General features: G+C 35.8%; 1 protein-coding gene across 1 annotated transcript; it reads left to right on the top strand.

Moving 5' to 3' along the window:
* The first annotated feature begins 14,649 nt into the window (after positions 1–14,649).
* Positions 14,650–16,880, top strand: LOC131050413 (aldehyde oxidase GLOX1). Its single transcript, XM_057984577.2, has one exon. The coding sequence runs from the start codon at positions 14,993–14,995 to the stop codon at positions 16,493–16,495; it is 1,503 nt and encodes a 500-aa protein (XP_057840560.2). The 5' UTR covers positions 14,650–14,992; the 3' UTR covers positions 16,496–16,880.
* The last annotated feature ends 537 nt before the right edge of the window (positions 16,881–17,417 follow it).

Genomic DNA, 17,417 nt, shown 5'->3' with positions numbered 1-17,417 from the left:
TAAATAAATAAAATATTTATTTAATTAGACATGACAATTTTAGGTGTCTACAGATATAATTATCGCAAAACCTTTATGCTCATGCAGGTCTTTTTTGATGATATACAATAGTATCACATTATGATTTTTGCATCAACATAGTGGGTTTTGTTGATATAATTCGAAGGGATGTATTTTTATGGTATATAGTCCCACCTTTTCATTTATTATCATGCATTTCAGTTGAAGTGATTATCATAACGCCTTTATGTTGATCCATGCATTTTATGTGTAGACTAACAATTCTTAAAAATATAGGTTCATGCAAGATCATTCGCCATTGACAAGACCCTCTCTTGGTGATGGTACATATTCCTTTGTGCATTAATGAGATTAAATTTGTGCATAAACATTAAGTCAAGTGAATGTGTTGCTATTTAGAAATGACCATATCTACCATCATCTTCAACCATGCAAAGAAATGCAATGAGAAGGGCTTTAATCAACTTACCTCTTTCTTCAAAGTTATGCTTATATACTTTGTAGAGAAATTGGTAAGTTTTGGAATTATACAATCTTGTACGTCTTAAAAATATTTCAAATGATCTATTTATAATTTGACAAACTAATTTTTATTAAGTGTTATAATTTGTTTCTTGTACCACATTCATTCCGCATAAAAAGCTTACTTATTTTGGTCTTCATTTATATGCAGGCATTGTTGTATGTAAGCTTTTCTCTTAGGACATGAGGATTTCTGATGCAGATGAAGTGGAATGTTGTATTTGTATATGGATGTGAATTGATGTAACTTTGTTATGATGATATACAGTGTCCATGAGAAAATAGGTTTAGTTATATTGATGATATACAATGTATCTGTACATGAGTATATTGGTGTAGTGGTATTGATAATGAAAAAAAATCATGTTTTCATATCCCTTCATGGATGTCACATGCAAGTGTAATGGTAATTATGTGTATACAATACATGGAAATATTGACGATCATTATGTGTCTACAGTGTAATGCTTGTTTATCTATATTTTTCATTGAAGAAGTTAGGGCCACAGATTCCAAGATAGGATTTTGTAGGGAACCCTCTCATGGCCCCGTAGGTTCAAACGGATCGTTCAAAGGTGCCACAGATTCCGAGTTAGGGCCCGTCAAAGTTTGACAATTTTTAGAACTAAGGGCCCTCAAGGGACGAAGTCAGTAGGGTATGACCCCGAGCATTCGACTGAGTGGGGGGGGGGAAATAGGAGCATGCATAGGGTTATAATTCCTAACTGAACATGTCAAAGTCAACAGTTCGTCATTGTGACGAGAAGAACAAGAAATTGGCCATGAGACAACATTCGAATGAATGAGACCGATGATTTTTTTGCCAACCAAAAAATTGCTGCCCTAATAAAACCGTAGGGAAACTTGAAAAACCAAGATAGGGTTTTGTAGGGACCCCTCTCGTGGTCCCGTACATTCAAACAGATTGTTCACAGCTGCCACAAATTCACATTAGGGCCTATCAAAGCTTAACAATTTTAGCACTTAAGGCGCTCAAGGGACGATGTCAATAGGGTATGACCCCGTGCGTTCGACTGAGTGGGAGGGAAAAATAGGTGCATGCATAATGTAATAATACCTAACTGGACATGTTAGAGCTGATGGTTCATCATCGTGCCATGTAGAATGAGAAATTGGCCACAAGACAACATTCGAATGAATGAGACTAACGATTTTTTTGCCAACCGAAAAATTGCTGCCCTAATAAAACCATAGGGAAACTTGAAAAATCGAGATAGGATTTTGTAGAGACCCCTCTCATGGCCCCATAGGTTCAAATGGATCATTTGCAGGTGCCACAGATTCTGAGTAAGGGCCCGTCAAAGTTTGACAAATTTTAGCACTTAGGGCACTCAAGGGACGACACCAGTAGGGTATGACCCCGAGCACTTGACCGATTGGGGGGGAAAAATAGGAGCATGCATAGGGAAATAATGACTAATTAGACATGTCAGAGCTGACGGTTCATCAACGCGACGAGAAGAATGAGATATTGGCCACGAGACAACATTCGAATGAATGAGACTGACGATTTTTTTGCCAACCAAAAAATTGCTGCCCTAATAAAACCGTAGGGAAACTTGAAAAATTGAGATAGTATTTTGAAGGGACCCCTCTCGTTTCCCTGTAGGTTCAAATGAATCATTCCTAGGTGCCACGGATTCCGAGTTAGGGTCCATCAAAGTTTGACAATTTTTAGCACTTAGAGCGCTCAAGGGACGACATCGGTAGGGTATGACCCCGAGCGTTAGACCAAGTGGGGGCGCAAAATAGGAGCATTCATAGGGTAATAATTCCTAACTAGACATGTCAGAGTTGACAGTTCATCATCGCAATGAGAAGAATGAGAAATTGGCCTCGAGACAACATTCGAATGAATGAGACTGACAATTTTTTCACCAACCGAAAAATTGCTGCCCTAATAAAACCATAAGAATACTTCAAAAACTGAGATAGGATTTTGTAGGGAACCCTCTCATGGCCCCATAGGTTCAAATGGATCATTCGCAGGTGCCACGGATTCCGAGTTAGGGCCTGTCAAAGTTTAACAATTTTAGCACTTAGGGCGCTCAAGGGACAATGTTGGTAGGGTATGACCCCGTGCGTTCGACCGAGTGAGAGAGAAAAATAGGAGCATGCATAGGGTAATAATGCCTAAATAGACATGTCAGAGCTGATTGTTCATCATTGCAATGAGTAGAATGAGAAATTCGCCACGAAACAACATTCGAATGAATGAGACTAACGATTTTTTTGCCAACCGAAAAATTGTTGCCCTAATAAAACCATATGGAAACTTGAAAAACCGAAATAGGATTTTATAGGGACCCCTCTCATGGCCCCGTAGGTTCAAATGGATCATTTGCAGATGCCACGGATTTCGAGTTAGGGCCCATCAAAGTTTGACAATTTTAGCACTTAGGGGGCTCAAGGGACGATGATGGTAGGGTATGACCCCGAGTGTTCAACTGAGTGGGGGGGTAAAATAGGAGCATGCATAGGGTAATAATGCCTACCTGGACATGTCAGAGCTATCGGTTCATCATTGTGACAAGAAGAACGAGAAATTGGCCATGAGACAACATTCAAATGAATGAGATTGATGATTTTTTTGCCAACCGAAAAATTGCTGCCCTAATAAAACTGTAGGGAAAATTGAAAAACCGAGATAGGCTTTTGTAGGAACCCCTCTCATGGCCCCGTAGTTTCAAATAGATTGTTTGCAGGTACCACGGATTCTGAGTTAGGGCCCATCAAACTTTGACAATTTTTAGCACTTAAGGCACTCAAGGGACGACGCCGGTAGGGTATGACCCCGTGCGTTCGACCGAGTGGGGGAGAAAAATAGGAGCATGCATAGGGTAAAAATTCCTAACTGGACATGTTGGAGTTGATGGTTCATCACGTGATGAGCAGAACGATAAATTGGCCACGCGACAACATTCGATTGAATGAGACTGACAATTTTTTTACCAACGAAAAAATTGCTGCCCTAATAAGGGAAACTTGAAAAACAGAGACAGTCTTTTGTAGGGAACCCTCTCATGGCCATGTAGATTCAAATAGATCATTCATAGGTGCCACAGATTCCAAGTTAGGGCCCATCAATGTTTTACAATTTTTAGCACTTAGGGCACTCAAGGGACGACGTTGGTAGGGTATGACCCTGAGCATTGAACTGAGTGGAGAGAAAAATTGGAGAATGCATAGGGTAATGATGCCTATTTGGACATGTTAGAACCAACGGTTCATCATCGCGACGAGATGAATGAAAAATTGGCCATGCGACAACATTCAAATGAATGAGACTGACGATTTTTTTGGCAACCGAATTTTTTTTGCCCTAATAAAACCATAGGGAAACTTGAAAAACCAAGATAGGATTTTGTAGGGACCCTTCTCATGGCCCCATAGGTTCAAATGGATCATTTGCAGGTGCCACAAATTTCGAGTTATGGCCCATCAAAGTTTGACAATTTTTAGCACTTAGAGAACTCAAGGGATGACATCGGTAGGGTATTACCCCTTGTGTTCGATTGATTGGGGAGGGAAAAATAAGAGCATGCATAGGGTAAAAATGCCTAATTGGATATGTTGGAGCCGACGGTTCATCATCATGACGAGCAGAACGAGAAATTGGCCATGCGACAACATTCGATTGAATGAGACTGACGATTTTTTCGCCAACCAAAAAATTGCTGCCCTAATAAGGGAAAATTGAAAAACTGAGTTAGCCTTTTGTAGGGACCCCTCTCATGGCCCCATAGGTTCAAACCGATCATTCGTAGGTGCCACAGATTCTGAGTTAGGGTCCATCAAAGTTTAACAATTTTAGCACTTAGGGCGCTCAAGGGATGACGCCAGTAGGGTATGACCCCAAGCTTTCGACCAAGTGGGGGGTAAAATAGGACCATGCATAGGGTAATAATGAATTGTATCAAGTATTTCTCATTAAATGAATTGTATTGTATCGTTTATCAAATGAATTATATTGTTCAAAAACAAACAACACTTACAATGAAATGAAATGAATTGTATTGTTCATTAAATAACTATTATTAACCATTGTTAATTATTCGAATGAAGATTGAAGATTTCCATGATAACACCATGCACAAATGAGAAACAATTTATATGATCGAATGTCAACTTTTGTATATATAAAAATGTCAAATGATTACAAATGTATGTCCATACACAAATATGACATAAACGCCAACTCAAACAAAATGTATGTCTAAATATGTGAATGTATGTCCATATACAAAATATGCATTCCAACTAGACATGTAAGCATCTTAAAACTACCTATAGCATCCTAAACTATTGATGGATCATGAAAATCGATCCTCTTCACCGCACTGCTCGGCTCTGAAGGATCCTGCACAAGAAAAACAAACCATAATTAATATTAGTTATATTATATAATTCACATTTGAAAAGTTAACATAAAAATGAACTATAATTGAACTATTCATGTTTACCTCATCTCCACATTTTCTCTTTGGCTTTGCAGGACTCTTGATGTATGTCTTCGGTAGAGGAGGTATGTTTTCAATATTTTCATACACAACCTACATATGTTTAGAAACATGACATTGATACAAGTTAGCATATAATTGTCACCGATAATAAAAAATTATATCTACTAAACATAGAATAAAATAAACACACATCTACTCAAGGCATCTCTTCTTCTTCTTCTTCATCTTCAGGTATACTGGGTGTAGTCATCAAGGATGTGAAGCCAAGAATTCTCTGTACATATACACAACAAGTACATGAAACTATCAATCTATGTCTAGATCTGTATAATCACTATAAGTTATTTAAACTATTCATTCGATCATATTTGCATTCAATTACCTTTCCCTTGTCTCCAACTGCACTAGATCTTAAATCACACTGCCCCACACTTGTGCTGCTTGTGCCCTACAAGAGTAAAATAAGATATACATGCAAGTTACTACATAATCTAATTAATACCAATATAAATGATGAGCATGTATGTACAATAAAATACAAACGACTAGGTGCAATAATATATGTATCGCCAAGCTATCAAGGCCAAATGAAATGGCCAACAAGGTGCCCTCTTGAATCTATCTCAACTCCTCCTCAGTCATCAACTATTAAATAGACCATGTAAATAAAAATTAGTACTTAATATTATCTAGGTTATAAATATTCATTTAAAATATAGCTTGAACTGTGAAAATACAAATCTTACCACTACATCATCAATGTATGATGATGGTGCCTCCTTGCCTCTAGCATGCGAGGACTCCCCAAGGTATCCTCTAGTCTGTGTCATAACATATGGTGCATCATGCATCTCATGCACCTCATAATCTACACTGTCTGTAGGAGGATCAACAGGTTGTCCAACTCAACCCAATGATACGTGCCCACACATGACACAACTATGGGGAATGCATATGTGTGGAGCCGTGGATGATGTATCAGTGCCACCAGATGCACCGCTACCATCAAAGGTAGGCTAAGCTACTGACACAGACTGAGAAACCAAAAGGCTACTCAAAGCGTGAATAGCTGATATGGTCCTTGAAGCCGCCTCACAAATGATATCTGAATGTTGCATTGGAGGTGAGGGATCAACAGGAGGAGGGGGGACATATGGGCCCTGGACTACTCTAACTATCCCAGGTCTATTTTGGGGCGTACCTAAACCCACACCCTGGAAAGGTTGGATGTCAAAGTAGTTCACATGTTTGCATAAAACAAACTCAGCATACAATTTGCTTATGAAGTAGAAGGGTACATCAAGATTGTTGTTGGGTGGTTTGTCGAAACCATCCACCAATGATCCCAAGAGTTTTTCACAATACCATCATTTGTGCACCATTTAATAGAAAGTTTTATTTTTTGGGGGTCTATGGGTAGATCAGTGTGGGGATTCACAAACAATGAGGTGATATTGGCTTTCGATATCTCAAGATCCTTGATCTTCTTATACGACAAGCCATCTGCATACTGTTCCCTCATAGAATCTCGCCAAAAAAGGGTTGCATTGTTCTCCTCAGTCATTGTTTTCATACTCTTTATGATCGACATGAGAGGATCAAACATTGGGTTTAGACGATGGATCCTACGATATACATCTACAATCCCCCTCAATTCATTCAAATTTTGTGCAATCAAATCCTAAATTGAGGGGGGGTTTGGCAAATGAGGGTTTGGTTGTTGTAGTTGTGGTTGATCAATGTTTTCATTGTTATCCCCCATTTTTAACCTAATTTAATGTAAACAATTGAATTTAGTTAACAAATTTAAACAATTTTGTATTTGATTTAAAAAAACCTAGTTTTCATGAAAAAACCATATTTTCAATGAAAAATCAAATAAACATTAAAAAAATAAAAAAAATTGAATGAAAATGATTGAAAACAATAAAAATCATACCTTTCAATCTATTTTTTAGCAATTTTTGGGCAAAACACCGGATATCGTATGCAATCGGATATCGGATTTCTATAAAATCATGCAACCCGTGGGTTAAAAATGTCTCACGAGCTATCACAGTCAAAATATATTGTCTCATAAAATCAGATATTCGATTTTTATACTTAAATTATTTTAAAATAACATTATATTATATTATTATTATATGATAAAATATGGCTTGAAGGAGATTCACTTAATATTATTAAGTGCTTAAAGGGGGAATCGGAGCCTTCCTAGTCTATTGAAAATATCATCATGAAAGCTAGGGAGATCATTGCCAGTTTCAAAGAAATTATTATTCAACATGCCTTCAGAGAGCAAAACAGTGTTGCAGATTGTTTAGCGAATACTGGAGTTAACTCTAACTCTCAAATGATTTGGCATGAGGAGGATCTCAATTTAAATATCAAAGAGTTCCTTAGAAAGAACCATTATATGGGGAGAGAAGGACAATTTAATCATGACAAGTAAAAAGCATCATTTAGGCCTTACTGGAAAGACCATCATTACTTGGAATTGTGGTAGATCTTCTATTATCTCTAATAAATTGCCGCACGCTTTGTGGGTTACTTAGTTCAAAAACTTGAGCAACATCGAGAAAGAAGGTTATAATTTGTAGAGAAACAAAGCAGATAGCCCGTATCCGAAGATGGGAGGAGACCTAAGGCAGGAAGAACCAGACAACACGTTGACTTGGAAAGCGATGCCAAAAGTCTAGGCGAAAGTGGAGAAGGGCTCTCTTACCAGTTTCATGGAGAAGCTTGAGGACTATGACAAAGGTAGGGTTAACTTAGCTGTTTCCAAGATTTCTGAAAACTGGTCTAATGGCTCTTTTAAACTTTATGGATTTAAGTTTAAGCTAGACGCTGGGCTCATTTCCACTATGACCGGAATGCCCCACACCGGGCTTAATTTCTTTCGAGACATGGGGTTAACCTATTCTCGCAGAAAGAGAAAGAGAGGGCTAAAATTGGCAAGGCTATTGGGGGCTACTGTGAAGCTGCAAACATCAAGAAGTTGTGGGGCTAGGTTCTGAACGCAATTATGGAGTACATCATGATTGAAGGTCGTTTCTCCAGGGCCCACACCTACCACTTCGTGCTCTTAAACCATTTCAAACATGACCAAAAGGTATCCCTGCCCTACTACCTTTTCCAGTCCCTCTCCAGGTCCCTCAACAAACACAGGATTAACCCTTCCAGCCTGATTCTCTACTACGGGCTTCTGTTGCTCATCTATGAGCATTGCAAAACCCTCGCCCTACTGGAAAATAAGAGGATTTCTGCCTCTTCGGGCAAGAGAAAGATGGAAGAGGTAGAAACTAGCAAGGAGAAGGCGTCTTCCAGCAAAAAAAGGAAAAGTGTCCCTGGGTTGGAAACAAAGGACATTGTTAAGGAAAGCAACGGAATAGAGACGAACAACTCCAATGATGAAGACAGCTGGAAAAATGAGGAGCTGGGTAACGAGGGAGAAAGTGGCGATAATGAGCCTGGTCAAGAAAGCCCTATCCTCAGCGAATGCCCTAGTAAAGACAACAACCATCTGATGGAAGAAGCAGATCCCAAGGATAACGAGGAAATTGGAGTGAACTCTGAGAAGGAAATGAACAAAGAATATGAGAAGGACCTGACTAAGGATAGGGATAGTGAGGACAAGGAAAGTGCTGGTAAAGGGCTTATCCTAGATAACCTCAAGAAGCTCTCTAAGGCTAGAATGGATTTCGATAGATGGACCTATGAGACCCTAAAAAAACTGGAAAAGAAAGGGATAAATATGGGTGAAAAGAGGAAGAATGAAAATAGAGAGCAGATTAATTGGAAGCAGGAAATGGAGAATAAGGTAAAATCACTGGAAGAGGGAAAAGAAGCGATGAAAAATCTGATGGGAGTTATCCCAAGTATCCTCTCTGCTGTCACTAAAAACCTGGAGGAAATCACCAAGGTCTTTGGTCATACCTGCACTCCTAAACTGGTCATGGATCTTGACCTGGAGGAAGAGACCATCCAGATTGGAAGTGGTGATGCTACTCCGGTGGGCGGTACTATGAAGAGAACCAGGGCCAGTATCAAGAAAGTTGTGGCTGCTTCAGCAAAGGATCCCCCTAACTTCAAAGACAACATCAAAGAGTTGTATGAAATCAGCAACACCCTGGCTAAAGCCCTAAAAAAAATCTGAATGCTAGAAGGCCTGGTGGCTTTATGGGGCTTTTTTGGGTTTTCTTTGGTTTTCCGCTAGTTTCTTGTGGTTCTATTCTTTTCTATTTCTTGTAGCTTTGCTGTTTAAGTTTTGCTTGTAAAGGGTTTTGGGGCCCCTTCAAAACCTGCTTTTTCCTTAATCAAAAACGTATTATATAATATTATATAATATAATATATAATATATTATTATATAATATAATAATACAATATATAATATAATATATTTTTTTATAATCTAATATTATATTATATATTATGGATTATATAATATATAATATAATATAATAATATATTATATATTGTATAATATGTAATATATATTATTACATTATATAATATATAATATATTTTTTAAATTAAAATTACAAATAAAAATCGGATATCTGATTTTATCCGATATCTAATTTGCTTAGGTAATTACCATGCCAAAGTGTACTAACACCCAGGCCAAGCAAAAAGTCAACACGGATTTTCACATTTTTAGGTGAGTGGAGAAGGCTATTTTTTCACATCGCCACTTTTTGGCCCCCCATGATCCTACACTAACCCATGTCAAGAATCCATGGATGGATTTGGTATATTGAGTGCTCAGTTTCATGGGGATTAGTGTTTCTAATTTTTTGACAGAGCTCACTGATCGATAAGGATGAGAATCCTACAAATCGTAAGTTGTAAGATTCGGGAATCATTATCGAGTTTCTTACCATATTGAACTAGCCTCATAACACTCGATTATAAATATATAGATAGATCGGTCTCTAGGGAGCATTGAGGGGTGTGGCTATGAGGATGGTTCATCATTTTGGATTGAGTTGCTTGTGCAAGAAAGAGACGTTCTACCAATAATGTTGGAGGCTTTTCCATTTTGATGAGAGAACATGGGATGTAGTGTGAAAGTTAGCGAGGGGTACTCTGGGTGGCGACAGACATTGGTGTAATGGTTTTATCTATGAGGAGGCATTATGCCCTCTGGTTGACATTCTGGATTCAAAATAAGTTTGCGTCCAAAAAATTGATGGCTTTGTAAGATCGGTGGATGGGCAGGCTATTGCTAGTGCCATTTTGGATTTAGATTCGGATGGATGGACAAGCATACTGGAGTGCTATTTCAATCCCATCCACTATATTACTAACCCATCGAATGAGAGCTCTGATTTTGAAGATGAGGAGGCCACAGAGGATCAGCTTGAGTGGGAAAAAATGAAGAATTTCATTACTGAGGCATGGGAGGTATTTTGGATGGGAGTTATGAACCGTGATCTAGGGCCTTTTAGGAGATTGTTGTACTCCACAAACAATTGGCTCTCTTTTGTGGTGGCGGTTCAGGTGGTTGATATTGGGGAAAAAGTTTTGGTCATTCTCCATTATTTGGATTAGTGGTTGTTTTTTAAGTTTCTATGTAAGTCAGATGATCTGAATGTATGGGAGCTATCCCCTTTTGATAGCACTTAATAATTAAAAAAATAAAAAATTCAATGTATTTAAATCAAATACGGAGTTTCTAACTACCATAACCAAGCTATCACAAATTTTTGGTAAAGAATAAAAAATTAATAGAGCCCAAACTTCTTCATCAAAACATATTTTTACATAAGTTAACTAATTGGTAACTAAATTAAAATTATTTAAATATATTTCTACAAAAGCTCACTTTCAAATATTTTCATATTAAGCAACTGCTTTATCAAAAATACCTTATTTGATTTTGAGGTGTTCTCATATAACTTATCCAAAATACTTATCATATTAGTACTTGTTTTTTTTTTAGATATGATAAATGTTGTAGATAGAGATAAACACAACTGAATTGCTCCCAATGCTTTTATGTCGAGAATATCCCAATGTTCATCCAACATAGCTCATGGTTTATTTTCTTTACCATGTAATGGTTTCCAAATATGTCATTGATATAAATAATCCTCTATCTTCATTTTCCATAGTAGATAATTGTGGCCATTGAACCTTTTGACCCGTCCTTCTTCAATCAACATTGCTCCCACTCAAACTCAAATCTCTCCTACTAAACACAACCAATTTTGATACCAATTGTTAAATAAATAAGAGAAGATAAACAAAATAAAAAAAATATAGAGATTAAAAATAAGACACGACACAAATTTATAGTGGTTCGCCATAAAAGGCTACATCCACTCACAAGTAGGGAAATATACTATTCACTGTTTACATATACATTTCATACAACAATAGTATGCAATTTATAAGTAATCATAACAACATTATCCAAGATGTGAAGAGCCAAAAGTTACACATTCAACATAAATAAGCACCTATAATATTAGATAAATGTTATTGCTATTAAGATTTCAGTATTTATGTTTGAATTTTTTTAAATTTAATATTTTTCTAGAAAGAAAGAAGGTTTTATGTAATAAATAGAGTAGTACATTAATCTTACATAAACTTAAATTAAGATATCCTTTTCAAAATGTCTATTTTTAATCAAGTTATTATTTGCAAGTGGAATAAAATGTGTACCTCAAGAAAGATAGAGCAATATCTTTCATCTCATAAATTTATAATAAATTTTTTTAAAAATAATTAAAAATCAAAATCATAACAGATGTGATTAGATCCTCCTCCTCTCATGCAAGTTCTCTTGCTGCTAAATGGATTTGTTCATGTTTTTATAGTGCAAACAATTGCCTCATATAGACTTTAACAGTGTGACTATTTACACTTATCTTTTTTTGTAAAGTGTCAAATTATTTTATAAATATTAATATGAACTAATTTATAAAGTACAACAAAAAATTTTTACCAAAAAAATATTAATATTTTATAAAATATAATAATATTTTTATTATTTATAAATATAAAACCTAGAAGATTAAAATAAAATATAAATTTTACTATGTTATCAATATATTTTTTGAAATTGTAGCTATGTGGGGACATGTTTATGATATAAACCTTAAGAAAACATTTTTTTAATTTTTTGATGGAGGAATTTTCATCCACAAAGTCATGTTTAGCTACTTGATATGAGAGCACAAGCCTTAGGATGAAACCTCTTCAGCTAAGAGCTAAAGACTAAGGGGTATCCATTTTGCCAAATTCAATTAGGGCATGATCACAGTCTCATCCTTTATGATGTTAATGCCTTGGACTCAACAAGACCTAATCTCTACTGGGATCATTAAGAACCTTTCAACTTCATCACTAGAGAAAGGGTCCATTGGCAAGAAAACTAAAATTTATTTCTCTAATTTTTTATTTTAAATATAAATTTCTCACAACCACACTTTCTAGCTATATTTTTTTTAATATTTGATATTTTCTTATTTTTAATATTTTTTTTAATATATAGGCTATCACTTCCACTTCCACTCCCACTAGGATTGCAAAACCTCTTAGTATAGCAAGGAAAATATAGTTATAATACATTATTTAAAGATGATATTTTAATTTTATATGTGTGTGATTTCATCATTTTACTAATAGAATGGTGAATATTATATTATCAAATAAAATAAATAATAATTATTTTAAATAATTATTGATAAATATTGTGAATTTATAATTTATATTTATGTCATAAAAATAAAAAGATTAAATAAATAATCAATTGAAGAAGAATATGGAATTAATTTGAAAAGAAAATTCAATGCACAAAAATAATGAAATTTTACATATAATAAATAAAATTAGTGTCATGGTTATGAAAATTAATATGAATTTGATAAGCATATTTATTTTTATCTTTATTGAAAATTAAAATTAAAAATACTATTATAATATTCTATTCAAAATAAAAGATATTTTATTGATAGAATGTGGATGGAAAGATATCCATAATAAAAATCAAAATAATAATATTAAAATAACAAAATATTAACAATATATTTCTAATATAGTGAAATAAATCAAGTCATTAAAAACAATGCAAGCATTCAAAATAAAAAGTTAAACTAAATAACACATCTAAACAAGAATGGAGAGGAAATGGAGGAACCTAGCAATGTAAAAATAGTTTTTTTTTTTTTAAATTTAGATTGTAAGAGTGAATTTCTGAAAAAGCAATTTAAGTCTCTTATAGATTCTTGTCATTTCATAGATTATCAATTTCAATATATCATAATTAATTGTTAATTTATATATAGAACTAAATAGTAATAGAAAAAATAATTACATAGTATAATTGAATAGTCTATAACATCAATATTTATATAAATTTTGATTCTGGTATAGAATAATAAATATTGTGATTTTTTATTTCATTCAACATTCATAAATATTACTTTTAGAAGAGAATGTACATTTGTAAGAATTATCTTACAATGTTGGTATAAAATAAATTAAACATATATTTAATAAGATTTGTTTTACTTAATATAACCCAACCTCAACCAAGCACCATTTCTAAATAGATATAAATAATTTCACTTCAATAATTTAAAATATGTATTTTCGTGATAAAACATATAAGAAACATAAAAGAATTATCCAAAATGACACAATTAAAAGAACCTCATAATATCCCATAATAATTTGTTGAAACTTTTCTTCCATACTTTAAAGTTTAGTACTTCTTAAAACCACTCTAAATATCCAAATATTTTTAGACATTCAAAGATTACTATTTATTATCAACTAGTCATTTATCTACAATCATAATTTATAGTAGACACACTTAAATAACAATAACCTAAGATAGATTAAATTTTGTAGTGATAAATAAAGTTATTCGTCTAGTCTATATCTTTTTGTATCTCTCTAAATGTTCTAGTTGACGATCTGCAAGGGTTAGTCTCGCAATTCTAAAGGTAGTCTAATCTTCTTTCTATATACCTCCACATGGAATCGTCTTTCATATATGTAATCTTTTTGTATTATGTTAGCAAAGTAATCAATATTTTAGTAATAAAAATATAGGCTTTGATATTTTATTAAAAAACACAAAAAAATTAATAGAATTATTATTCTAATTAAAAAAATTAAATAAGAGAAAAACTAATGACTTGTATAATTATTAAGTAATTTATAAAATATTTTAATTAAAAATCTTCAATTTAGATTACAAAAGATAAATAATTAAAAAGTATTAATTACAATAATTGCTTTGAGGGCCAAAGATAAATACTAATAATAGGAATAGCAAAAGAAAAGAATAAACATGGGCAGCGGGCCTCCCTGGAGAAAATTAAACCAACGTGAATGAAGGTACAGAAATAATTCGAGTGGCCCAGTTACAAAGTGTTTTAGACCATGAAAGACATCTGGGAATGACTCGAAAGAGTGAATTAATATTTTTTTAGAGCGCCAACCGATTCTGACGAAACAGAATGCCGAAGTTGGTAAGACAGCTAGCATAAAAGCGCGTGAGACATCATCTCAATGTGATAAACGCTGTAGGTAGCTCTACTTATTCTTTTGTTTGAATGTTCTCGGACATTTGCCATGCTCATTATCATCAACTCTCTATTTTGTGCATTCCACCTTGTGTGACTTGAATCGTGGGCAAGTAAAATTCCATGGAGGCGGGTCAAAAACGAACAATTCGATCCCCTCGAGAGAAAAATCTATATAAAGCCCATCTTACGCAGTTTCCAACATATTCAGCAAGGAAGGCAATAGATAGTGGGAGCAAATAGACTAAAGTTTCAGAAACTGCTAGATTTAGATTGCTGGTCCTATAAGCCAAGTGGATGGTGATGGAAGGATTCATACTATCCAAGAGGCAATGTACTTTGCTCTCTAAAAGTTACTGCACAACAGCCCTTACCGGGAAGATGGGACCTTCTATTAGAGAACGCTGGTGTTTCTGCAATGCATATGACACTTCTACACACCAATAAAGTGCTCATCTTCGACCAGACGCTCGCGGGTCCCTCACAGATCAGCAGAACTGACCCAATCTGCAGTAGCAAAACACCAGCTTCGGGCGAGGATTGTTGGGCGCACTCAATCGAATACGATATTGCCACCAACAAGGTGAAGCCTCTGCACGTCATCACAGACACATTTTGTTCCTCCGGCTCCTTTGCCAGCAATGGAACGCTGGTGCAGACTGGCGGATGGAGCAACGGCGACAGAGTGACCCGTTTCTTCACGCCTTGCTCAGATTCCTCCTGCGACTGGGTCGAATCTCCCACATTGCTGTCCTCCAGAAGATGGTATGCTTCGAATCAGATATTGCCTGATGACCGTATCATCATCGTGGGAGGGCGTAGATCGTTTAATTACGAATTTGTCCCGAAGAGACCGGGCGAGGGGTCCTTCCAGCTCCCGTTTCTGGCAAAGACCGATACTGTCGACGAGGAGAACAACTTGTACCCATTCACACATTTGTCTTCAGACGGCAATCTCTTCATCTTCGCCAACAAGGATTCAATCCTCCTCGACTACAAAAAGGACCAGGTGATCAGAACTTTCCCCACCATGCCCGGCGGTGGTGCCCGGAACTACCCTTCATCGGGTTCCTCCGTCATGCTCCCGCTTGACTCAGCTAACAATTTCCAGAGGGTGGAGATTCTCATCTGCGGAGGAGCGCCCGACGGAGCCTTCAAAAAAGCCACATTTAACCAGACATTCTTGGAGGCGCTCAAGAGTTGTGGGAGAATCGAGATCACAGCGTCAAATCCAGTGTGGCAAATGGAGGACATGCCCGGGCCGAGGGTGATGAACGACATGCTCATTCTCCCCACAGGCGAAGTCCTCATAATCAACGGTGCCAGGCAAGGAACCGCCGGCTGGCAATCTGCGAGAGAGCCTGCGCTAAGCCCGTTTCTCTACAGACCAGCAGCAGCCATGGGAGATCGATTCCGGGTCCTGGCTCCCACAGAAATACCGAGAATGTACCACTCTACTGCAAATGTTCTTCCAGATGGACGAGTCCTGGTGGGTGGAAGCAACTCCAATTTTGGATACCGTTTCTCTGGCGTGCCATTCCCCACTGAACTTCGACTGGAAGCGTACACTCCTTATTATCTGCATTCGAATTACGATCCCAAAATGGCAGCCATTACTTTCATTTCAACAAGGGAGATCAAGTACGGCTCCAAATTCATCGTTCGCTTTTCTCTACCCAGGCGACCCAGCAACAGCATTCGTTTCCACGCGTACGCCCCTCCCTTCACCACGCACACGTGGTCGATGAACCAGAGAATGTTGTCGTTGGCAGCCACAACAGTCGTCAAAGGAAGTGCAGGGTATTTAGTGGGTTTGACGGCTCCACCAACAGCGGTGGCGGCTCCGTCTGGGTATTACTTGTTCACCATTGTGAATGGAGGTATTCCGAGCAAGGCCGAATGGATTCGCTTCGTTAATTAACACAGGTGAAATATTATGAATTCTTCTGGGTGGTTTCTTGTAATCTTTATACACTCTAGATTCTTAGAAAGATAAAAGCAAATTCTTTAATCATAAAAGCCGGAGTAGCAGAGGAACGAGAATACTGGTCTACGGGATTTTATGTATATTCCTAAAAACAGTCGGTGATTGAAGCATTTTCCCCGCCCATCTAAACGGCGACTGTCCCGTGTCTTAAAAAATAAGGAATGAGATTTCCAGATGTAAATCCTATTAAACATACACATATTCCCTATCCCTGATTTGCTTCTACATAGGGCTTGTATATTAGTTTTAAAAGCTAGCGACTGTATCACTAAGAACATTTTTAGAAATTAATTAGAAATGGTATTGTAGATTCTTTTCAGTTAATGTATGTATATGGAAGTAATTTGATGAATATTATTTATAAGATATTATTTTTTATTGAAAAGAAGATTGGTAATTTTGGTTTCTATTTTGAAGAATTTTTAATGAGATAGTTTTTTTTATTCATATTTAATTTTTATATTCTTTTTTTTTTCTTCACGAAGTTAAAGATATGTCAAGTTTTTTATATTATAAATTCTTAAAGTATCATTTTTAAGCTTTTTGAATAATAAAAAAGTTGTTCTTTGTAGAGAAGAGAAAATACAATTGTTATCATTGATTTTGAAATCAACATTAAAATAAATTAATTGATTTTTTCAAATTAAGTATTCTACTTTATTCTAAAACTTGCACTAGTGTTTTAAGTCTCCATCAAGATGCTCTTGACAACATTACACATTCTTTTTCAAGAACATTATAGTTTTAACTCCATAATACATTAAAATTTAATGAACTCCTTGTTTTAAGAAGCTTGCACACTTTTTAAAATTATAGTTGGAATTTTTTGACTTGAATCGTCTAATAATTTTGACGT

This window comes from Cryptomeria japonica, chromosome 1 (assembly GCF_030272615.1).
Source record: "Cryptomeria japonica chromosome 1, Sugi_1.0, whole genome shotgun sequence".
Taxonomy (NCBI): domain Eukaryota; kingdom Viridiplantae; phylum Streptophyta; class Pinopsida; order Cupressales; family Cupressaceae; genus Cryptomeria; species Cryptomeria japonica.
Note: the sequence above shows the minus strand (reverse complement) of the source record. Positions and strands in the feature narration are given on the sequence as shown.

Excerpts from the sequence above, each read along its gene's own strand:
- LOC131050413 (XM_057984577.2), top strand. The coding sequence starts at position 14,993 with ATGCATATGACACTTCTACACACCAATAAAGTGCTCATCTTCGACCAG.